The 26113-nt window shown below is 36.3% G+C and overlaps 1 protein-coding gene across 2 annotated transcripts in view; it reads left to right on the top strand.

Annotated features, from left to right (window-relative positions):
* The first annotated feature begins 1794 nt into the window (after positions 1-1794).
* Glra2 (glycine receptor alpha 2) overlaps positions 1795-26113 on the top strand; it is a 216365-nt gene continuing 192046 nt past the window's right edge. Inside the window, exons 1-3 of one of the 2 annotated variants that reach the window (XM_006973195.4) lie at positions 1795-2381; positions 2819-2997; positions 5159-5292. In XM_006973195.4, the coding sequence (XP_006973257.1) occupies positions 2930-2997; positions 5159-5292 (202 nt within the window). In that variant the 5' untranslated portion in view covers positions 1795-2381; positions 2819-2929. Of the gene's footprint in view, positions 2382-2818; positions 2998-5158; positions 5293-26113 lie in introns of those variants that run through there. The other variant, XM_076561803.1, reaches the window with a different exon arrangement.

Below are 26113 nucleotides of genomic sequence, written 5' to 3'. Positions count from 1 at the left end.
CACAAAGGGAAAAACTTTGCAAAACAAGGAAAGAAGAATGATATTATATACCGTGGAAATGTCAAGTAAAATAAAGGTAGATAAATATCCTTTGAGCTTGGATGTAAGGAATTCATTGACAAACATGATTTGAGTTCTTTCTGTGACTTGAAAGGGGTGTGGAATCCAAATTGAAGAAAGTAAAGTAAAACTTGGTCCTTTCTTTCTTTTTTTTTTTTTTTTCGAGACAGGGTTTCTCTGTGTAGCTTTGCGCCTTTTCCTGGAACTCACTTGGTAGCCCAGGCTGGCCTCGAACTCACAGAGATCCGCCTGGCTCTGCCTCCCGAGTGCTGGGATTAAAGGCATGCGCCACCACCGCCCGGCCAGGTCCTTTCTAAATTATCTTCCAGATCTAAAATAATATAGTGTCACAATTTCGTGCTAGTAGCTGAGTGTCTCTGTGTTACAACTCACTATATTTACCTCCTCCTGGTACATAGCATGGCTCTGTGTTTTGAAAGAAGGGATGAACAACTTGTTTTACTCTAGGCATCATTACAATCTTACATTTGAGACAAATCATTTTCTTCCACTTTTATCTCTATTTTGGAAATATTCTGAAGCATACACATAAACCTCATATATGATTTCTCCATACAGAATTAAGTGAAGAGATACACTTCTGGGGATTGATTTTACTTTGGCTGAAGTATCAGGCCTGCAGGGATACAGTCAAGTCTAGAGTTTCTATGTCTATGAACTTGGAAATAGACAAATCTGAAGCAGGAGTACAGGGATCTTTCATCACAGCACCATATAGTTTTTTTTTGTTTAAAGTGAGCCACTTTTTTCTAGGTTTAAGAATTATGAAAACAAATGGAATTGATTTTAAATGTAAGCAGAATGCACGGACACTGCTGCATTTTATCTCAGAAGAAGCTCAGAAAGTCTCACTGTCTGAGTGGTGTAAAAATGTGGTGAAAGGTCATTTGGAGCCTTGCTACTCAGTGTGTGACTGTGGGCCAGAAGCATCACCCTTAGCTAATAAGAACTTGTTAGAAATGCGGAATCTCAGATCCTGAAGCAGGCCTACAGTGTCAGAATTTGCATTTCAATGGATCTTCCTGTGTTTTACATTAAAAAGTAAAAAGAACTTGGATTTTTAAAAATCACAATCTACCTTTGAAAAAGTATAGGGTTCTTTGTTACTTTGCTCTTATCTATAAGCCAATCCAAGGAGAAACATGTCATTTCTGGAATATATTTAACAACAACAGTGTATTCTCAAATGAACCCCTGTGGTGGAGTAGCCAAGTGCGTAAGGTGCTATATTTCACAGAAAAAAAAAGCAAGTTCCTCACCCAGTTCGTGATAGGACACGCATTTTCAAGTGCTACCAGTTACTGTACGGTTCAACTATTTCCCTTTCCACTTGTTATCAATAGTCTGGGTAAATTCGATTGGATAGCAGGTTACCTGATACGGTTTTATACCGGACTTAGAAAGTTTCATTATGTTCAGTCTCTTTAGCCAATAAGGGAGAAGAGCAACATTTAATTATTTGACCCTTCCAGGCAATTAACACCTGTGATGGGAAGGTGAAACTAAATCCCCGTCTCTGTTTTCTTTGCTCCATTTCTATCATGGAACACTGTTCAAACCTTATTCAGAGCAGGAAAAGATTGCTACTGCCCCCTGCTGGCTCATTCTCTCCCCCCCCCCTTTCAAATTTCATCTGTGACTTAAGGATGCCCAAAGATTCTGAGCCACTAAACAGTAGAACGAACTTTCACAACTAGGGAGATAGACCCTTTGGGAACAAGAGGCTAAAATCAAAACAGAACACTCAAGAGCCGAGAAAGGCATAAAGATATTCTAAATTCAATTGCTGATCCCCGCGAATTTCTCTTTTTCTTTCTTTCTTTCTTTTTTTTTTTCCTTACAAGAAAGCTCATCTGTGCTGAGGAACTGTACCCTCCATGTCAGCACAGGACTTCCCTTTTCCTCTGGCTTCTACTGACCAGATGTTGACTTCCCGCACCCATTATAATTTCAGTACTCTGGATGTTGTTCTTTGTTTTCCTAGTTTACTTTTCCGACGCCTAAGCCTCATTGCGGTCTCTTCTGCTTCAAACTCCTATCCCGCCTACCCAGAGGCAGACTAGCATTTCTAGGAGCTCAGACCCTAGCCTTTCTCACCTTTTCCCTCTACCAGGACCCTTGTCGTCTTCACACCCCTTTCAGTAGCCCCCTCATCAGAGGAGCAGTCACTCTTTGCATTTCAACAGCAGGCGCAACTCCTCTTGAATGCCTCTCTCCGACCCCCGCCCCAAGCTACTGAAAAAGGAAACATGCGCACTTCAGAGCTAGGAGCTGTCCGAGTGCTGAAATTTATAGGCTGGGTAAGATCACGTCTCCGTCTTTTTCTGTAGCCCTCATTCCAGCACAGGATCTCAGTAATATTTCCCTCTTTCCCCCAAACACTCCCACACACAGAGTCCTTTATTCTCCCTCATTTACAACTTCTTTTAAAAAGAGAACATTTCCTAAAGAAAGGGGCTTTGCTGAATAGAAAAGATATAAAACAAAAGCTACAGCAGCCCGACTTCCAGCATGGCATTGTCACCAGCCCCCTTTGCATGGTGATGCGATTAAGGTAGCAGCATTTTTATTATTCAGGAAAAGCAGCTAGGGGATTCATCAGTTCTGAGGCTTTGTCTCTCCTGAGCTAACTGATGGTCCTGAGCCTTGGTTTGACCTGACCATGATGCCCAGGACTGGCACTTTTTGTTTTTTCTCAGCAAACTGTACAACCCCAAATCTCTTTTTGATTTTCAAGGAAACTAGATTCCTGCCAGATTTTGAATCTGGACAATAAATAGACACTTTGTCCCAGTCTTCTTTCTGGAATCATTTCGGGATATTTTCCACAAGCATCACAGAAACAGGAATGAACCGGCAGCTAGTGAACATTTTGACAGCCTTGTTTGCATTTTTCTTAGGGACAAACCACTTCAGGTAGGTGAAATGATTTTGCATGCTGATATTTTCCTCATGAAAACTGTTTGAAAGAGAAAGTATGCAATGCTCTGTTTGTTTTTTCCCTGCATCATACTATTTTAATGTTGTAGAAGAGAGTTTGGTTTCTTTTGTTCATTTAAAAAGCTTAATTATGGTGGGAGGGAGGCAAATGTTCACAAAAGCAAGTTTCATGTTGCATAGCTGTACTCTGTGCATTTCAACACACATTTTCACAGTTAATGTGATATTAAGATTAGACTAGTGAGTTGTGTGCTCTTTACATTTCTATATAAGGTTGATATCTTTTGCTTTCAAATTCTTCTGGAAGTCATTTAAAGGGTTTATTGGGTGCAATGTTCTTTTTTTCATATGGTGGAAGTGGTTAGATTAATTTCCCAAGAGAATGCTCATTTTATGTAAAATGAATAAGAACCCTGATTCTCAGCCAACTTGGGACTTCTGTTATATTTCACCAACTAGGAGCATGCTATGAAAGCTATGATTTAGGAATTTTTTTCAAGTATTAAATATCTTTATACAACTCCATCTTACTGTTCAGTCTATTTGAGAATTGATTGCATACCAAAATTTAATTAAAATGACGTCTTTGTATTTATGCCTGTATGAGAAATGGGGTGTGTATAATTAAAATGAGTGAAAAGTCATTATTTGCATGCTTGCATTTTCAAATAATTTACTAATTGTGAAATCAATTCATACTTGAAAATATCAATTTTATTGCCAGTGAGTGAAATAGCCAGTTAATGGTATAGAGTTTAAGACAGCCTAGACATAAAAAAAAATTATTAAAACAAAATATGGGACATTTAAAGTTTTACAAGATTTTATGGTATTTTTTCACCGAACCAAGAGAAATTAAACACATAGAAATAATTCTATGAGTACTGGGAAAACCCACTATGTTCCTTCCAGGTTTACACCTCTTACTATCATTAAGAAAAATTGTAGGCTGGGTTTTTATTAGAGTCATCACCATCATTACCATCATCAACATTGGCCTCACTCCAACCATCATAATAATAAAATAATACTTGATTAATCAGATGAAGCTGCATATGGGAATGTGAGTATTTCTGGATGACCGTACAAATGTTTAACTCCTACCAAATGTTCATATCATCTTTGCACTTATAATTAATACCTCTGATTTGTTGGCATGAGTGATGAGTGTTGTATTATCTTAATTGCAGAATTATAAAATTATTTAAAACACACACACACACACATATATATATATATATATATATATATATATATATATATATATACAAGCAAACACTTTAATGACATTCAGTCAACTACCAATGTACTGTGAAAGAATTCACTTTGTTACAAACCAAATAAGCCATTTTTACATGCTTGTTATGACTTCTAATATGGATATGAATATATGAGAAATTTTCCAATCACCTTTTTATCACTGATTTTGATAATGTGAAAGGTAGACTGGTGTAGAAATGATCTCTCATTAATGCTTTTTTGGAGACTCAACAATTCATGTGTTCATATATGAATAAGAACTGATAAAATAATTGAACTAACATACTCATTAGTGATCTATTTTAAAATGGTGGTGAAATTCCAAGTGAAGGTTCTTTATTGGACAACATATTAGAAAAGATTAGTGCATGATAGCTGCAATAGAATAGTAGCAAGTGAGAAAATATGCATGTATTAATTAATGTTATTATTCAGTCTATCTTATTATTATACATTTCTCATGAAGGATAGAAGATACATTTAAAGATGAAATGCAACAATTTTCATGGTCATATGGAAATGATTTTACATTTATCACATGAATTTCACAAACTGTCTTTAGTTCTCTGATAATTTTAAAAGCAAAAATCCTTTATATATCCATGAAATCTGGAACTTGAGTATGTATACATTTTCTCACCTTAAGCAAAGCAGAATTAAAGTTCAGAAACTTGGGTGACGTTACCCAGTATTTATCCTTTTCATCAGTTGAAGTTAACTTTAGAGAATGTACAGTTCAGAAGTTGATCAAAGACTTCAAATTATTCTTCTTGTTAGTATATTAAATGTCTTTGCCAAAATGTAGTTCAAATGTTCTGAATTAGTTCTCAGAGGATGAAAGTAAAATCCCTGCTAAAAGAGTTAATAATGTGTCTAGGGAAGCATTCTGCAAAGACCATGACTCCAGGTCTGGGAAACATCCCTCACAGACCCTGTCTCCATCAGACTTCTTGGACAAATTAATGGGAAGGACATCAGGATATGACGCAAGAATCAGGCCAAATTTTAAAGGTAGGTTTCAGTGAAAACTTATGCTACAGCCTTGTGAAACGTTTCAGGTGTCAGAATGTTTTACACTGAGGAACACATATTGTAAAAGAGAATTGCCAAGTATGTTGCTTGTTTTACTTTGGCATTAAAAAATTATCTCTAGATTATAACATCTTAAATTTTATTTAGCATTTCACATGTTCAAAAACTTATTTTTATTCTATTCTACAAGTGATCCTAGTGGCAGAGATTATTGTCACAATCCCTATTCTGTCTTAAGCAGGACTGTGCCTGAAAGTGAGTGCAAGAGCAAATGATAATGTTTGCCTGCATGAACATCTATGAGGAAACACCACAAGTTCAATGGTTATACCAAAACATTCAGTTTTTTCAAATATTGATATCAAAGTCAAGTTGACATTATAATATAATACATGCTATTTTACATACCATCAGACCTCTTTAACTTTTAGATTCTGTTGAGAAGAGGCTTTAATTTAATATAGCATATATTTTCAATTCTAAGTTATTTAAATATTCCAATTGCTGATTTGAAATTATTTATCTGACGTTAACAAAAAGAAAGATTATAGTCATCTAACGTACACCTGTTAGAGATGATAGATACTTTCTTTGTTCAATTGGGAGAAAACAGAAGATTAATATTGTTTTTGTTGGTTTAACATTACAAAATACAGTAATAGTCTGTAGAAGTGATAGATTTATCCATTTGGTTTTGTTTTACTTTGAATCAGAAAAAAAGCTATATTAAGAAAAAAACAATTGTTGCTAGAACTGAATTGTTCTAATGCTTTTGTTTTAATACATATTTTAACTGACAAATGTCCTTTCTGAAATAATGAGTGTAACATAATGCATTGTGAAGTGTTCATGATATTTTATAAAGGGGAAGACTTTTAATCTAACTGTTATGTAGTAATTCATGCATCAGTTTGGTTTTTCTCATTAGTAATTTAATCACATTACTTTCCTTGAGTTTTGATTCCTATTTATTGGCAAATATGAGCATGAAAACTAAATTCTAAATTTACTTCTCACTTAAATGTAATGCCTCTGAATATACCCAGTTTTGAGCATATTCCATAAAATTGTATATCACATTTCTGGCAAAACAAGTATCTTTTTAATTGAAAATGTTGCTTAAAAAGACAGCTAAGTTCAGTTTTCCTGAAGAAAACCTTTAAGTTTATTCAATTTTCCACAGTTTTGTGGCCACTGCTCAGGAACTCAATATTTGAAATGAAGTTATATGAGGAACAAGCCAAGAGTCAGCTTTCAATAGGATTGGTCACTCATATATTAAGAGTCTAAACTATAGGCACAATACTGAGTGCTGGGTGCTTTGGAAAGCTGAGAAATGAAATGAGTGTATGTCCAAAAATATTCACTGGGAAAAGAAGATGTTACATGAATAATTATAGTATTTGAAATAAATTAAGTGTCATCAGGTAGTATGGATAAAATACAAGAGGATGCCTCAAAGTGAAGAGAAAACTTCCTACTAAGCCATTTATATAAAGCCTCATTTCATCCAGATAAGGAAAACTGTTCAGATTCATAAGTATCTTTGCCTGATAATAGTAATCGCTTATTACTGTCAAGTAGTAGTAAAGCAAGCATTCATGTGACCACTTACTATTTTAAAATTCACATAGAATTAATTATCATTTTCACAATTTTGTTTCTTCTGTGAATGTCACTCTTTATAAATGATATTTATGGTTCTAAAAGATAAATGAATGAGGAGGTTGAGGTTAGCAGTGCAAAATCATTCTTTTGTGATTTAGCAAATATGTAAAGGAAAAAATAAAGGATTTTAGAGGGCTTATAAAAGGTAAATGAAGAGGATATCACTTTTGGTTCTAAAGTGAATGAATGTCACTGAGCTTTGTGTTCTCCCTTTAATACTCCACTACAATAAACACTATTATTCCTTCATAACCATATTTAGATAGACCATTTGTATCAGACCAGGTCAATTACTTGACATCTCCCAAGGTGCTCTTTATTCTAGAGAGCTTGGTATTTCAATGTAAACAATTCTCTAATATTTCAAGATAAGACAATTTCTTATCCTTCACACTCTAATGAAACATTATATGTCGATTAAGATGAGTATGCATACTTATGGATTGTTAATTAACCCTACACTGTACTGAAGCGGGCAGGGTGATAACTTATTTTATATGTACACACATGACTTTTTGGCAATGTAAGGCAAAAATCATCCTCTTTTAGTAGAATAAGGAAATAAAGAATGAGAGAAGGAAATGCCGATTAAATTGTGAAAATTAATGCTTCTAATTAACTTAGTAGATATTGAGGGTAGGGCTTTGGACTGCAATAGACACAGTGAAAAATAAAAAAGATCTTGAGATATAACGGGGAACTTGGAGCATCAGGAACCTTGCAGGAAAACTACAGCACTTATATTTGCTTGGTAATGGATGAGTGAGAAATTTTATATAAGGTGTAGAGATGAGGATCAATCAAGAGATATAGTTGCATTTAGAATAGTGAGAGTCTCCTTGTAAAGTAAAGTGGTTGTGATAATAATAAACATGATGACACTGTTGATATTGACAATAACAATGATTAAGAAGAAGAGATAAAGACAAATTTTTACCACAGAAGAACAAACACTGAAGCCAAATATGGGCTATTAAGGTAAGGAGAAAGGCTACTCTATGAGCCTTAGGAAATCTTAAAAGATTTCTCTGTCTTCCTTGCTGCTCTACATTGGAAAGGGGAAAACCAAATGCAAATGCATAATTTTTTCCTATTGGAAAGCTTTTTTCCCCCCAAGTGTACTTTCAAGTCAGTAAAATATTGCATGTCTATTCCATGTCCCTGATGGACTCTGAAAGATGTCATAATGGGCCTACATATACGAAGAAAGATAGATGCAAGCTAGGAAAAGAGACCAGAAATGATTCAGTCTTAGGCCCTGTAATTGAGAGACATTCTTAGAAACTACAGGAAAAAAAATAGCTTTTCTGCTGTTCTGAGGCACAAGTGTATAAACAAAATCATGAGTCAGAGTTGCCAATTGAATTCTATCCATAGGATCCATAGAGACGCGAATCAGATCCTGTCAAAACTAAAATTTTCAAATTTCCCTATGCAGATGAAAACACAAGTATGCCCATTCACAATTCCCTTGTCCTAAAACCGTGGCAAATGGTGGTTCTGCATCAACAGAGACTCCTCTTTCCTCCACTGGGGTGACTTGTCTCATTTTAGTTGATTTATCATGGTGCTCTTCCATCACCTTACCACATTTGCCTCTGTCACTATTATTGTACCTGGAAAATGTCACGTTCAACATTAAGCTTTTAATGAAATGCTCAAACGTGGATAAAATGCATTAGTTCTGTTTCTCTCATTTTGAAACAAAGCCTTTATCTATTTTAATACAATTTTCTTTGAAAATAAAATTAACTTCAAGTTAAATCCTTAATCTCATCCCAGTGTGAACAAATACATTTCACTATAGCAATTTGGGGAATAGGATTTGGTGTAGATAATATTAGGGGGTAATATTCATTCTTCATCTTCGTGCTTGCCATGCACACTAATTTTTTCTCATGTCTAGAGATCTATGTTTAAAAGTGTGATGTGTGACATTAACACCTACATTTGCGTTCAACATAGTTTTCTGCAATTTCCAGTGAGTTAGTAGCTAAAGAAATGTTCCATATATAGTTAGAGCTGGATTGATCCTCTTCCATGAAGCCAAAGGTTTTCAAGCTTTGTTTCTTGGAGACTCTGTAGCTCAATGCAGTTGAAGTTCAAATATGAATTTCAATGAGAAAATATATTTCTCAGTTAGGGATAATGTAGCCAACCATGATTATGTCTTTGATAACATAGACATTAGACATTACTGTGAATTCTAAAAAGGAGGGACACAATGCTTCTAAGTATGAAGCATGAGTCTGCAGAAAGTAGCAAAAGCCCTCAGGCACTCTAAAGGATACCAAAACCTTGGTTATTCTGAGATCCTTGTTTTAGTAGGAACTGCAGAAAACATTGGCTCAGTTACCTTGGTAGGACATATGGAATCATATGAGCTATCCATTGCACAGTTACTTTCTTCACAGAATTCCTAGTCTATTTTACTTTGAGATTTCCCAGAATGAATCAGAATTATAGGCTTGAAGTAAATCCTTTTTAACTCCTTTGGATGGGAAAAAAAGCCCAATGAAATAATGCCGATGTTGAAATATATTAGAGCAATTGTTAGCAATATATAAAATGCTTGATTTTCATATATCTACAAATTTCAGTGTGAAATATAAAGTATATAAATACAGCACATGATATTTTTGAGACACCATTTTTAAATTACAGAAGCAGCAATCATTCAAGTGGACTAGAACTAAGCCAAATTACAAGATGATTGTCATTTCTATTAGGGAAAAATTGTTTGTCCTTTGCTACATACTGAAAATAGATGAAACTAGAAGTATGAGGAAACTGGAAGACAACTAAGCAAAAGAAAAGAAAGAAAGGAAATTAGATGACTGAAAATAATATTATAATTTTAGGACAAATTATAAAACCACTTTTCAAATTATTTTCAATATTTTATATACCTCTTTCCAATGCACATATAATGTGCAGATATATGCCTACACACACACACACACACACACACACACACACACACACACACACACACACATACACACACATATATCGTGCATTAAAGGATCTGAAAGATATGCAGGAGAAGTGGGAGTGGCTACCAGAGAACCTAGGATAGAAAGAAATTTTACTTTTCTCACCATGTCTCCTGAATTTTAGTCATTATACATACTTCCATTTCAAAAGGAGAATTAATTGGTAAGTACTTATTGAAAGGTATAATTCAAGGAATGGTCTTCCTTGAATTGCTCAGACTTTGGTTACAGATTAGAGCAATTGTCACTTTAGGTACAGTAACATGAATGTGGCCTGATTTCAAAAGTATTCAAACCTCCTGCCTGAAATTCCCTGACTAATGTGCTTCTTAAATTAGTTTGCTACTATCATGCCTCAAATTACAGTACTGTTGCTTCTGTAATTTTTCATCACATATTAAAACACATGATGGAACTAACAGTAAAGCTTATCAGTTACTTTCTTCAAAACTTATTTGAGAGTATTGTTTCTAGTTTGGAATTAGGAAATAAAATGTAGACCCTAGGTTTTGAAGTTTGTTTTAATTAATTCAATTTTTCTTTGATGTTTTTATATATATATAAAAAATCATTCTAATTACTCTTACCTCCCATCCTGTCAACCTCTCACTCCTCCCTATACATCCATTTCCCACATTTATGTCTTTTTTGTTTTGTTTTGTTTTGTGACCCACTGAATGAGTTTTTAAGAACAAGACAATAGTCTGAGCAGTGCTGGCACAGGCCTTTAATTCCAGGTCTCGGGAGGCAGAGGCAGGTGGATCTCTGTGAGTTCGAGGCCAGCCTGGGCTACATAGCAAGGTCCAGGACAGCCTCGGCACACAGAGAAACCCTGTCTAAAAGAACCAAAAAGAAAAAAAAGGACAATTGGAGGTAAACATGTAGGCAACAATAGAAAATTTATATGTAGCTGTTTTGTTCAAGAATGATGTTAATGAAGACTTGAACATCTGAAGTCCACTGATTGCATCACAATTTACTTTACTTTTTGTGTGCTGTATGAACATCGATCAGCATATCTATATATACACTATCCCCCAACCCTTGCCTTAGGCCCACAGGATAGTTGTCAGGGATTTTAGGTGTTATCAAAAAAGAAAGCACCAGAACATCCTAATGATTTCTGACAAAGTTCATGCCAAAAGATTTAGCAGTATACAAGTTAGCATTGTGGACAGAGTCCTGGACTTAGGTCTTGAAGATTAGCATTCGTGTTGTGGTTCAGCCACTTTTGTGAAAAGGTGTCTTCACATTTGTTTGTGTCTTGTATGTTCTTATGTCTTTAGCTTCCTCATTTGGGCTTTTCTGAGAGTCAATTGAGCCAAATAGGGTCATGATTTTAATTGTTGCAAATAAGTAATTCTGATTACTTTCATAAGACTTGCACAACATTGAGCCTTTCCATCACAGGGTCAGTTAGAGCCCCAGAAGCTATGATAGAAGGAAATAACAGACTTCCAAAAGTTATTCTTAGATTTCCATAGATAACATTGTGCCATGTGTATGCTCAGAAATTCATGTCGTATTAATGTGTGTGTGTGTGTGTGTGTGTACACAAATAATACAAAAATAAATAAATTCAGTTATGGAGTGATGAGGGGTTTTGAGGCCAGGAGACCTCACTGCTGCCTGGGGATCTATTGGTAGCTAATGGTTGGTGGACCAGGAATAAACATTTTCTTCAGTGCTATAGCCACTGTTAAGGTGCCTCTGCTACTATAACTGACCTCTCATCCACGCAATCTTAATGAAACTTATTAGTCAACAATAACAACAACAACAAATAAACATGAAATTAGAAGGCAGATTAGTTGTGGAAAGAAAGGGAAGCATCAGGCATGAGAGGGTATAGAGGGGTAGATATGCTCAAAATGCATGTAGGAAAATGTCCTAATACAACTCATTATAATGTATAGTTAATATATTGTAATGAAAGAGTAATAAATCACAAGTTGAACTTGTTTTTAAAAGACTATTATTTTTAATGTGCGTTATTATTACCATTCTTGCATTCTTTAATCCAACACTTACTGTGACTGTCAGAGCTTGTGACTGCATGCTCATAGATGTCAAATTTCTTTTAATTGGAGGAAACCAATTAGAAACATTCCAGCATATTAGATTCTACTAACAGTGATTCCAAAGTAGGTTCTATGTATCTCACCTAGTTTTCCTTTTATTAGTTCAGTGGGAGCATTTTTACTGTGAATAGGTTATTTGAAATGCCTAAATATGAAGCCAAGAGGGAGCCATTTGTATGAAGGCGTTATCTTTACCTTTTAAAATACCACCCAGGATTATTATGTTGGATAGTCTAAAAGAATAAAACAAATAAAACTGCAGAATAAATTTCATCCAGTCCTTGAAATGGAGATTCTGAATTTAACCAAAGCTTCTGAATTTAACCGGGCTTATGCCCGGCTGCTGTCTTTACAAGGTTCATTACACAAACACATGTAATTGATTTCCAGTTTTACAATAAGTGTTTTAAAGAGAGTGTTTGAGCTCTACAATATAGGAGATTATGAGCAAAAGAAATAGAGGCCCATCATCATGTAGTCTTTGAGAAAGTATTGCATAAATTCTTAGTTGATGATAAGAAAACCCCATATATTTGTTTTCTTCACTGAAAAAGCATAAACATCTTATGCTGAGTTCAGGAGAGCTTTCTGACCCTTCCTATTCTTAAGGACAAGTTGTTCTATTTTGCTGATAAATCTATGGTTTGATTTTTAAGAAATTAAAATTAAAAGATAATGACATGAATATCAAGGTATCTTAGTAGCTAATCACTGGACAGTATAATAATTCTAGTTAGAGTGATTAGGTGAAACATATCTACCAAGCTTCTTAACATGACTTTTGGAAGTATCATTTATTTCATATTTTTTTCATTGAAATATTTTCTCATGCAATATATTCTGATCATAGTCGCTATGGCATATAGCATTTGTTCATTGACTTCTCTTCGGAGAGGATTGTTCTGGATATTTTTGACTGATTATACATACTTATTTTCAGAATGTGTGTTTTTTCTTTCATTCCTATTTATTTATGTAAAAGGTGTTTTTTTTCATTGTACATACCAATCTCAGTTCCCCCTCCCACCCCTTCTCCTGCTATTAACATGTAAAAGCCACCCAAGGATCTATAGGAACAAAAGAATTAAGTATCTGAATGTTATTCAGAAGTGTGGAGACATTTAAGAACAAAGTCAATAGTTTACATGGCTGAAGGCACCAACCAGGACAATCATTAGGCAAATACTAGTGGAAAGCAGAGCTCTGTGGCAGTCTTGTCCTGAGGTGTACACCCAACTTTCCCTTATGAACAGAAATATATCAAATAGTGGCTCTGTTTTCATGCACACATCCATGCAAGAGGCTAAAACAAATCTTGGATTGAAAATAAATGTGGGAAATTCAAAAGCACCTGTAATATATAATACAAGACAGCTTTTATTTTCTATATCTTCTTTTATGTGGAGAGGGAGACATATTTTCTTGGAAGTAAAAAGTCTAATTCATCTGTGTACTATCAAAGCATAAAATAAATTTGTTATAAGGGATCATATTTGTGTACACAAAATGTACTTGTAAAGATTTTTATCTTTATATTTGAGTCTAAACATATATTATTTGTATATCAATAACATCAGTTTTCATTTCTATTATATCACTTCTATAAAGATTAGGATACAATTTGTAAGCTGGATGGTGAACAGTCCAGTATAGAAATGGTATGGCACACGCTAGTTGAGTATAAGAGGTTTGAGGAAAACTAACTTCTAAAGGGAAAGTGTGTTACTTGGGGACTATCAATAGTGAGATTTTAAAAAGTAAGAGGTAGTAGTTACATAAGGTCCCCATCCAAAGAAGCCAGAAGCAACCATTGGTAGTGGGGAAGCAACATGGGCAATCCATGCTACCTTACCAGAGAAAGCCAGGGGATATATATCTTGACCTCAGTCTTCTGTTTTCCATTCCCAATGCGAGCTTTTTCAGTCAGATTCAGAAGTTAAGAGAGTTCACTGATGTAAACCCTGGAGACTAGCTTCCCAGGATACAAAGAATAGATAGCTAAGAGAGAAGATAGTAAAGGGGGTAAACAATGTAAGGTAACTGACCCAAATGTCAATTTATAAGCAAACTTACCTCCATGTCACCACTCAGTCAAGTGAATACCTCTAAAATGCATGCTAAGTCTAGTGAGCTTTCCTTTATCAGTTCAGAGAAAGAAGAGAAATAAAGATGGGATACTACTCATATATGTGGTCCTGATAGATAAAATACTTCAGGAAGCTGGGCTGGAGAGATGGCTCAGAGGTTAAGAGTACCAACTGCTCTTCCAGAGGTCCTGAGTTCAATTCCCAGCACCCACATGGTGTCCCAGCACCCACATGGTGGCTCACAACCATCTGTAATGAGATCTGGTGCCCTCTTCTGTATACATAATAAATAAATCTTTAAAAAAAACTTCAGGAAGCATAAATGAACACAATGAAGTGTGATATTTATGTGTCCAACACATGTGTGTGTGTTATATGTGTGAAAGATAAGACTGAAACATGGAGAGAAAGAATTGATGTGGGGGATTGAAAGTGAAAGGTGTTCTTACTGGTAATAGAGTAGTTTCCTTTCTGTTGGATTTGGTAGGTTTGCCAACATTAATGTGACTGCCCTGTGGCAATTCCATGAGATGCACTGTGAACTTACATTTGGGTACAAGATGTGATGCCAGATGTACTCAAGGCAATTTTTCTGAGATATATTCTTCGGTTCGTGCTCCTTAGTTCTACATATATCTGATAGATCATTAAAGAAAGAGAATGGTTGGGTGTGGGATTGAAAGAGCATCGAGCAAACGGTGCATTTCCAGGAAATGTGAGAGCTGGAAAGTGTTGCTTGTTTACAATTCTCTGATCCGAAGCTATTTATTGTAGCAATTCTGATTCTCTAGAAAACCTCAGCCACTTTAGCATAGACATTTTCTTCCATTTTAAAAACCCAAGTGTATGTGGAATTTAATATAATATCTGGTCTTCTAATTTGTTTCTATTTAAATATCTCAGTGTTGATTCCTAGGAACCACTTCATGTCCAACAAGGGAGTCAAGATTTCTTTTTATCAGATATTCTCTTAGAAAACATATTTTTGTCTTCACTGCCCACAAAGGTATTGAGAAACAGGAACTTATTTATTTAGCTTGGAACCTCAAAGTCTCTGTACAGTAAGTGCCTCAAGTATTTGGTTAACCTCACTGTGGCTACTCATTAGATTATATGATCCAGTATGACTTACAGCTATACCACATAATATTCACAATTGGTTTCTTGTATTCAACATTTTCCTTTTAATTGACTGATTTTACCTATGGGCTTTGTATGAAATATACTGGATCAAAGGATTTAGAATTTAAAATATTAAAACAAATTAGCAACAAAACAGATGTTTTTAACACAAAAAAATGATCAGGGAAATAGGTATGTTTATCCTGATTTGAACATTACACAGTATATCCACCTACTGAAGTGCCATATAAAATTTTGCAAATGTGTACAATTTTAATGTGTAAATCAAAGTTTGAAATACATATTCTGTACTCTACACTTCTTATATTTGCCTCTGCTGAATTCCTGGATGGAGGGATCTAAAATATTGAATAAATCCTCTAGTTTCCAAAGTTTAGCAACTATAGGGCTAGCATATTTAAAGGATGATGCTTTCTTTATCGTGTTTCCCCTATGACACTGTGTGACCATAATGCCTTTACCAAACCAAGAGTTGAAATAACATAGAGGGAAAAAAATCTTAAACTGAATCTCATATGTCACTCTTTTAACAACAACCCTGACAGTTGTGGTCTGAAACGTGTCCTCTGATTCACAGGTATCATCTATAATAAACAAAAACCAAGATATCTCTTTAGTTCTCTTCCAGTACTTGTGATAGTCTAAATTAATAGATTTCAGTGTGTTCTTTTGTAAATTATTGATTCACCCACAGAAGATCTTAGGTACACCCAATCTTCCTGGAGAATTGGTCTCTTCTCTGCGAAATAATTAATTCTGCCCAGAAATTTCTCAGTAGTCCATATTTTATTTCAGTTTTTAATATTGGTAAGATGGTTATTTTTCTCCAGTTACAATTCTTGCCTTGGTTATGGCTTAAAATTAATAAATTCATGTGCAAGGCTGTTTCTGGAAAAGTAGTTAGTCCATATTTACATTTTTCTTGATTTTGAGAATGTCATAATGTATATAATAAAATATGATCATATCTATCTTTATTTTTCTACCTCAACTCTCCTCATTTCTACTCAACACCTACTAATGGTCACATCCTCAAAAAGAATAATTCTCCTTACCCTAACAACTCTCTGCTGCTAAAAAGCTTCTCAGTAATGGGTAAGACCTGGAGGTCAGACTCCTTCTATTCTGGCATTTTGGCTGATTTGATCTTGTTTAGCTAACCATAGTTGAAGTGAGTTCATGATTCCATTAGTCATGTCATTTACAGAAGACAGTATTTCAGAGCACTCTTTCCATCCTTCAGCTCGGACATTCTTTCTGCCTCCTCTTCTGCAACGTTCCTTGAGCCTTGGTGATGGTGGTATCCCATTTAGAAATCAGGAGGCAAAATGGACGACTAACCCAAAGGAAAGGAATATAAAACCCATATAGAATTCTGTTGTCGTAGGGCTTCCATTGTTGTGATAAGCACCATGACCAAAATCAATTTGAGAATGAAAGGGTTTATTTTGAGCTTATTGCTTGTAGTCCATCATCCAGGGAAGTCAGAGCAGGAGCTCAAGGCAGGAACCTGGAGGGAGGGACTGGTGTAGAGGCCATGGAGGGATGCTACTTACTGGCTTGCTTCTTATGGCTTGCTCAGCCTGCTCTCTTATATGGCCCCAGGGCTACCTGACCAGGGATGGCAACACTTATAATAGGCTGTGTCCTCCCATATACGTTACTAATTAAGGTAATGCGAATATAAATAAAATATATTCTAAGTTGGTTTGCTTAAAAAGGATCATGGTTTGATTTGGGGAGATAATTTAGTCAATAAAGTGCTCGTCATGTAAGCATGAGGACCCAAGTTCAATCAGAAGCCATGCTAAAAAAAGGTCAGACATGGTGGTATGTGCTTGTCATCCCAGCACTGGGGAGGAGGAGATATGTGGATCCCCAGGCTTGCTGCCAGACAACCCAGCAGAGTTTGAATGACTAGACCAAAAAGAAACCACTTGCCAAAAAATAGGTTGACATCACATGTGGAACGGCAATAAACACTTCTACACACATGCATGTACATGTGTTTACACACCCACACATGTATGTACACTGATATGAACACTTATCTCTCCTATATACATACTATATATATGTAAAATATTTCATACACTTATATATATTTATAAAAATTATGGAAAATTGCCTTCAATTGGATGGATATAGAAGGAGAAATGCCTTGGAAATGTCACTAAATGTCTTGGGAAAGGGACATATTACACACATACACATATATATGCATATATATCATCCTTCTGAATATAACATATATTAAGGCGATTTACATATTTTCTTTTTTATTTATTTAAAAGGCTTTTTATTCCATTTTCACATAACAACCGCGGTCCCCCTCCCTCCCCTTTTCTGGCTCACTCCAGACCTTCCCCCCCACCCGACCCCCTATCAACTCCTCAGAGAGGGTGAGGCCTCCCATGGGAAGTCAACAATGTCTGGCATATCAAGTTGAGGCAGGACCAAGCTCCTTCCCCCGTGTATCAAGGCTCAGCAAGGTATACTAGAATATAATTTTACTTTTTCATTATTGGTTTCTCATGCCTTTTCTGGAATGATCTGCTAAATAAGGAAGCATGATTTTTCTTCTTTTTTTTTCCCTTGGCCTCTTCCAAAGATATAGATTGGGAAGACAGTGAAGCTACCTAGATTTAATCAATGGCTCCTGATATGTGCTATTTATTTCATCCAGTAGATAAAAACACATTGGTGATGAAACCTCTGCACATTTTGAAGGAAACTAACCCTTTATTTATAGTATTGCCTCAAGATGTCCACAGTGACACCATTAACATTACTACTATCACGCTGTACAACTAACAGATGATGAATGACATTAAGATATTTTTGGTGATTGAGGGATGGAAGTAAATGAGGAGTAACCAGAAGCAATTCATTTGGCTTGCACACCATTTGTTTACCCTGTCTTCAGCTTTTGTTTTGTGTACCTGACTCAGATTCCATGTTATCACTTCCCTCCAATTTCACAGCTGTGTCTCCATTTCCAAAGGGGGTATCAGATACTGGGAGAGGTGGAGGTGGTTTGGCTAAATCTGTAGTTATAGCCGTCATGGAATATGAGGAAGAGGGTAACATTTCGTTCAGAAGTCTGATATATTTTTCTTTCCAACTGAAGGAAACGAAGTCTTCTCAAAGTATAACAATTTTAGTGATACCGCTGAAAGAAAATGCTGCGCATGAGCAGTGCTATGCCTAGTGACTGAGCGGTGCTGGAACCGCAGTTTTCAGCCTTTTCTGGGGAGTTTCAGTAAAATGCTGCTCTAAAGGTCGAGGTCACAGCTTACTATTGCCGAGGTTACTGTGCTATTCAGTATGCTTCTCTCAGAAATATCCTCATTTTTTCCTTGAAACCAGTGGCCACTCTGTCATCAGTCACACAGCCATACTTGATCAGATTCTTAGCAAACTAATCCTACTCTAGTAGCAGACATATCCTCTATAGCTCTCCCAAAATAGGAAGAATCCTTCACAGTCTGGGATATCTATTCATTTTCTTTCCCCCAGCACCTACATTTCCAGGATTCAGGTTTATTTCTCATGCACATCTGCCCCATTTATTCACAACTTCATTCAGTTTTCTCAATAAATATTCCCATTTAAAATGCAGCAAGTGGCTTCCTGTTCTACAGTTCTCCTGAACGACAACTGAGTTTATAACATACAGGGCTTCCAGAAAACTATGAATCTGACATTTGGGTAAAATACCCCAAAGCCTATTAAATACAAATGTCTTAAACAGGAGAATATATTTGCCCAACAGAGGAAATTCTAAACTTTTGTCATCTGCAGTTTGTAAGTAGCACAAATACACATATGGTTTGTTTTCTGTGTCCTTTGAAATTGGGCTTACAAAGGCCTTCCAGGCAAAGCATATTACATACTACCCCCATCCTATCATCGGATTCATTTGAGAAATGCCCATGTATAGTTAAAAGCACTGTGGCTTGGGTTAAGAAACCTTTGTAGAGTTTGATGGAAGTAGAGGTATGTTGAGACTTCCATTGACTGAATTGTTTCCTCACTGTGGGGCCTTACTTCTTTCCCCAAAGGTTCAAAAATATAGTAATTATTTAAGAATTTGGAGCCATGTGCTAACAATATGTGCCAAAATAAACAGTGCATACATAAAGTCTCAAGTGAGCAGGTATGCCGTCAGTGTCCAACTTTTCATATAAATGCCAGAGTAAATTATCTGCTTCAGTGATAAGGCAAAGCACTTGAGGGTATTAACTAAAAGTGTCCATCAGTGACATTATGCAATATGCCATATAAATTGTAGAATGACACCTTGGCAAAGAATTATTGACTCCTGAGGGGTGATGTGGCAGGTGCAAGACGACACAGAAATATAGAATGGATAATAAATAGCTCCTACAGGAAAGCTAAGATCAGAAATAGCTCCTGCACTCTTTTTAGAAAATCCATAGTGCAGCTGCTCTGGAGAGCCTGATTGGCTGTATCTTTATCTGAATGCACAGAGAAAGGAAACAGAACTGTCAGCCAGGGGTGTGCAGAGCTTCGAAATCCATGTTCTTAGCTTCTCATGACTCTTGAAATTCTTCTAGGACTTCTGCCCACCTCCAAATCAATTCCATACACCTCCACATTGGTTTGCAATGGTCTTCATGGTTAGGTTCATGATTCTATCTGCCTGAGGCTGACTTTTCCCAGAGTAGAGATTGTATGTTAATGATTTATTATGGATTAACAACCAGGAGCAATGGATAATAGAGTGGAAAAACTGGACAAGAATGAAAACTAAGGAAATGCAGCATCTCAGACAAGGTCCAGTAGACAATAGCCTCTGCTAGACCCTTTAAAAGAAATCTATGAGCCCGGCGGTGGTGGCACATGCCTTTAATCCCAGCACTCAAGAGGCAGAGCCAGGCGGGTCTCTGTGAGTTCGAGGCCAGCCTGGGCTACCCAGTGAGTTCCAGGAAAGGCACAAAGCTACACAGAGAAACCCTGTCTCGAAAAACGAAAAACAACAACAAAAAGAGAAGAAATCTATGGCCTCTGCTAGACCCTTTAAAAGAAATCTAGAGTGCGAGATACACTCTATAGCTTTCCTGGTTGGAAACAAAAACTGAACATTTGCATTTCCTTCTGTGTTAGTTATTGATTAAAGTCTATTCTCAAGTTGTACATACATGCATAAATGGAATGTGTCACATGATCCTTTTTCTTCTCACGTGGTCCAAATGAGTTCTAGAATCCCCTCATGTCTTCCTGCCTCAGCGTGTTTGTTTCTCTTCTCTCTCCCCCCACCTCCATCTCTCTCACATAAACTAGCTCTAGGAGGGTAGGAAGGGTGGAATTCGACGTATTTCATTCTCTCTGCTACCTCTAACACTGGCAGTCAGTGACCATCCAATAAATATTTACTAAGTAAATAAATAGGTAGATAATGCTAATCTTTAATCTCAAATTCTGGACTGATCAAGCTTGGATATGTGCTACTCAACTAAAATGGTCAATCCACCAATATGTGTTTCATTTAAAATTCATGAAGTCTACTCCTATGTGTTACCTCATCTGGCTCTTTACCACATTTCCTTGAATAGAAAACAGCCAGAATTTTGTTGATTTCTTGCTTAGAAGGAGGAAGAAGTTATTTTTTATGGAACATAAACTGACACTATCTTTCCAGCTTTTTAAAGCTTAGGATGGAGAGGAATGTGTGTCATTAAAAATCATGACAGGGACACTTAGTCTCTATCTATAGTACTTTATTGAATGTATTTTAAAGCAGTTATTCACCTTTTTATTAAAGGTTTCATCTAATTTGTCTTTGAAGGTCCAAGTTTCTGTATCTTTTGAGGAATTAAAGAACTGGTTATGTTGACTGAGTGTATTCTTGCATATGTGGACAATTATTAAATAAATGCCACACATTTGACATTATAGCCTGAAACCTTATTATTCCCACTGTTTTAAATTTTAACACATTTGGGGGGCCAACAGGTTTCATTTCCCATATGCATTGCTTAAGAAGCATGTACTGCATGGATATTGTATCTTAGTTAGCCAAGTATAATTTACTCACTCTGGCAACTTCTTTCCTGAGCATCCCATGTATTTAGTAAATAAAGCCAATGGTACCTGATTAGTAGTCACTATTAATATTTAGTATGCCTCTATTGCCAGGAAGTTCTGCTAAAGTGAGTCTACCTGTTGGTGACTGCTCTTACCTCCTTTCAGCCAGAGAGCTTATAAGGTTGAATACAGAAAGGGGAGATAACAGCACAAGAGAGGGGATAACTGATGGAAAAGGAGTCTCAAAGGAGCAGGAAGACTCAATCTCTTAGAGTAGATAGAGTCCTTCTTGTTCTGGAGGGGAAAGAGGATTTCCTTATTGTGATAATGGTTGGAAGTGGAGAGGAAAGTATTCAGTAGAAGTTCATGTCCAACAGCTTCTATATCTTTGGTGAAGCGGTACCCTGCTATTTGCCACAAAGGCATCACTTCTAACAGCATAAGTGTCTTCTTGATGCAGTCATTGTAGTCAACAAAGAACACGAGGTGGTTAATGTGTTGATACTTGTCTGCCTATTTTCAGGAAGTGCTTAAAAGTTTAGATACACTAGAAATAGCTTTTAGTACTGAAGTTACTCCCTGGTTGTCTTATGGATCAGGAAGATAATTTGTGTATTTTATATGTTAAGTATGAAGAACAAGAAGATGAATCCTAAAGTATTATTCACAATTCTCAGACAAAAGAGGAAGGGACATGAAGGGACTCAGTATTTGTTGCTGGCTCTGCAGCTGGGATCCCACTTTCTCTGATCCCAGGGGCAAGGGGTGAATAGACGCAGAAGACGGCATAGGCTCTGGGAGGTTGTAAGCAATCTTGTTTATTGAACAAAGCACTGAGGTATTTATATGTGTACTTTTAAGTGGGCTCTCCTTCCAGCTGCCATGGTGTTTCCCTATTGCCTCTGGGTCTTACGTTGACAGTCATCTTGGCGGTCCAGGTTTAGGCTCCTCTGGGTCAGGATACTACTGTGCATGCCAGAGCTCTGTTTTGTTTTGTTTTGGTTTTTTTTGTTGTTGTTTTTTTGTTTTGTTTTGTTTTGTTTTCTAAGGCATGGCCCAGTGCTTTCAGCTTTACCTTCCTCAAGTATTCAAGTTATCCATTAACTGGATTCTTTGACCTACATCATTGCACTCAATCTATATATTTCACATCATTTTCATTGAAGAGCCTGAAGTATTTAATAGAAACATCTTTAGCTTATAGTAATTGAGTTGTTACTATGTGTTAAGCTTCTATTGTATTTCATATTAATTCAATTTGTTCTCCCAACAACAATAGTAAAATGCATATATGTTACAATTATCTATACAGAAAAGGAAAAAGAATGTACAATTTAAGTGGTGACTAATTATATTAGTCATTTTTCTAATTGTTGTGACAACATACCTAACAAAAGCAACTTAAGGAAGAATCTGTTTAATTTGGCTCGTGGGGTGGGAGAGGCAATATGGTCCATTATGGCAGCTCTAAAGTTTTAATGAGAATTATTTGTGGGTATAAAAAGCCCATGCCATTCTATTTGGGTCTCTATGTTGTGATAGTTGTCTCAACATATAAGCTCTCAGCTCCTGCTCCAGGATCATTCCTGCCTGCCTGCTGTCATACTCCTTGCCATGATGGTCGTGGACTCATTCTCTGAAACTAAAAGCAGTCCCACAATAAACTCTTCTGTAAGTTGTCTTGGTCATGGTGTCTCCTCACAGCAATAGATAAGACGGTCAGGAAAGCAAGGAAGCTGGAGAGGGGTGACTGGTTAGAGTCCATCTTAGGTCAAAGAGCAGAGAGAGATGAATGCTGGTTTGCAGCTTATTTTCTAAATCTTTATTCAGTCCCGTCCCCCAGCTCACGCCATGGTGTTGCCTACTAAGTTTAGGATTGCTTCTCCCACCTCACTTAACCTGGTCCAGACAATCATTTACAAGCACACACAGAGTTTGGTATCCTAGGTAGGTGATTCTAAACCTAGTAAGTTGGCAAAAGAAATTAACCACCAGGCTCATTGACACACAGCAAATAAGAGTACAGAAATGGCTTTTGATTCCAGGCCACCTATCTCCCTTGTTACCATTAGTGGATTTTGGTGTTGTACACTGACTTCATGAGTGAGTCTTGTATCTATTACTTAATTACACAGCCATATTAGGGGTTTCTGAGTCTGCAGGCCTGTAGAGGACTTTGGAGTATTTTGCCTTAGGATCTGTTTATTATTCAGCATTACATCCTGAGATTTGAGCATATTATTAATCCTTTGTAAATATTTGATGAATAATTAAGTGAACAAGCAAAGCTGATTTATCTCCAAATATCCAACAGCTTTCTACTTGGGAAGTATCAGGACTAGTTTGTATGTTCAGAGGTAGTGCTGGCAGGGATTAGTGCATGGTCAAGGAAAGGAGAAGGAACACAGATGCTGCTGCGTTCATGGATTATATATAAATTCCATACACAAGTACATTTTACTGCTTCATATATGCAGTCAAAATTCCAAGAGTGGCATTTCAGAGCAAAGTATGCTTAAACATTCCAGGAAAATTCTGACAACATGAAGCATGCTTTCCAATCTGGCATTTTGATCTACTCAAATGGTTTATCCTACAGTAGAACTGACTGTATGGGCCCCGGGAATATTTTAGTCCCATAGCTTTAATCATTAGAACATAGTGAGAAGAAGTTCCAAGTGATGTCAGAAGTCCATAACTTTATTGTTTTTGTATTACTTTATATATAGGCATAGATCCCAGGCTTCCTTGAACAAGGAAGAAGAAGCTCGGAGATCTTGCTAGAGTCGTATTCTATAAGGACTAACAAGATTGTGTTTGAAAATTTACTTGGTCTTCCATTAAGCAGAGGAATCACTTGCTGCTTGTATACAAAGTTAAATACACCTTATAACAAGGTGCACATTGACTACAAAATAAGTGAGAGAGCCCCACAGCCATGCCCAGGGGTCTACCTCACAGGTAGTTCTTGATCTCATCAATTTAATAATTGAGGTTGACAAACTCAGCTGTGTTCCTTGCCTGCTTGCATTTATTCTCTGTAAATTCAGTGAGTTCAGTTACTAATCAATCCCTGCTTTCTAGATCCAGAAACTACTATTAAGAATTGTTAGGACTGGCACAGTAGATGAACTAGTCAACCCTAGGCAGTCTTATATGAAAGCCCCATATAAGCTACTACTAGTGATCTATACAAGCTACTAGTAGCTGGTGTTTGCAAGTACATGGCACATATGACCAAAGATGACTGTTTGATGAAGTGTGTTCTAGCCCAGGCTCCAAAGAGATGTTACCAGGACATTTATTTCATTTTGGCATAGCCGACTTCTCACCCCCATCACCTGAGAGGTTAGGAAATTGATCTTTTTTAATCAAAGGACATTCACTTTTCTATAGTGATGCTTTATTGTGTCTAGTACAGTATGCAAAATAAAGTCTTTTAAAGTCTCAACAAATCTGGTCTCTAGTATGAAAGAAGCACAGGTACAAACTCCATATTGTTCATTTGGCAAAATATCAAAACATTCATACTTTCTAATTATAGACTTCTTGAGTTCAAAGATGATTTTTCTGGTTATTATCATGAGCCCACAATAGGAAAACATCTAGTGAGAGACTGACTTCCTCTACTTCAAGTGTAAATATTATCTGGTGAGTGAGTGGTTACTTGGTTTCTTTATATTGATGAGAAAGCTGTTTTTGGCTATGTACCGAGGATCACATCATATTGTGTTGAAGGTACAAGTATATCATATCAGGATTTAGATTTTTTTATCACTGTAAGTATCTCTAATTATACAAATTTGAGATGCTCCAAATTTGACAGAGAGTATAAAATAAAGACAAATAATGCGTATCCAGACTTCAATTACTGGTTACATTTAATTTATTCATATATATATATATATATTTCCCTCTCCCCTACATAGAAAGAGCTATGCTAATCTCCTTTCCATTTTCAATCACATATTCACTGATTCCATTGATATTTTCCTTTCAAACAACATTCTAATTATCATATTACATTCTAGTCTGATTCATGCCATCATATCTCAAATTATGAGTTAACTGAATGCAGGTGTTCTATCTATTTTGGTGTTCTCAGAGCCTTGTAGGTTACAGTTTTAGTATTTCATTCATGTCTCTAATCCCTTACTACATTAGTGTGCAACTTGACTTCCGAAGGGTAGGAACTGCATTGTTTGCTGTAGGGCAGTGGTTTTCAACCTTCCTAATGCTGTGACCCTTTAATACAGTCTCTCATGTTGTGGTGACCCCCAACCATAAAATTATTTTTATTGTTACTTCATAAATGTACTTTTGCTACTGTTATGAATCGTAATGTAAATTTTTTGGAGATAGAGGTTTGCCAAAGGATATGCAACCCACAGGTTGAGAACCACTGCACTAGGGCCTTCTCTAACCTAAGCTACATCCTTGTGTTGGATAAGTGAAGATAAATTAAAGACTCTGAAGAGACCTTTCATTCTGTGAGCAATGGGAACTGATGTAAAGTACCCAAACTACTTCTTCCTTGGAGATAATAGTTCAGGAGTACGTCTATAATGGCTTCTAGAGTTGCTCACAGAAAAATGGCTTCATTTGCTATCAGAGAAAAATGAACATATTAACTCATCTTTCCTTGTCTGCCTGCCTTGTCTACTCAATCTCACTTATTCATTTCCTATTCAGGCTATTATTTACATTCATAATAAACTACTTCACTTCAATCCTTGACTTAAGGAAAAATAATCATTCTATACATAAGAATCCA

The sequence above is a fragment of the Peromyscus maniculatus genome, chromosome X (genome assembly GCF_049852395.1).
Source record: "Peromyscus maniculatus bairdii isolate BWxNUB_F1_BW_parent chromosome X, HU_Pman_BW_mat_3.1, whole genome shotgun sequence".
NCBI lineage: Eukaryota > Metazoa > Chordata > Mammalia > Rodentia > Cricetidae > Peromyscus > Peromyscus maniculatus.
Note: the sequence above shows the minus strand (reverse complement) of the source record. Positions and strands in the feature narration are given on the sequence as shown.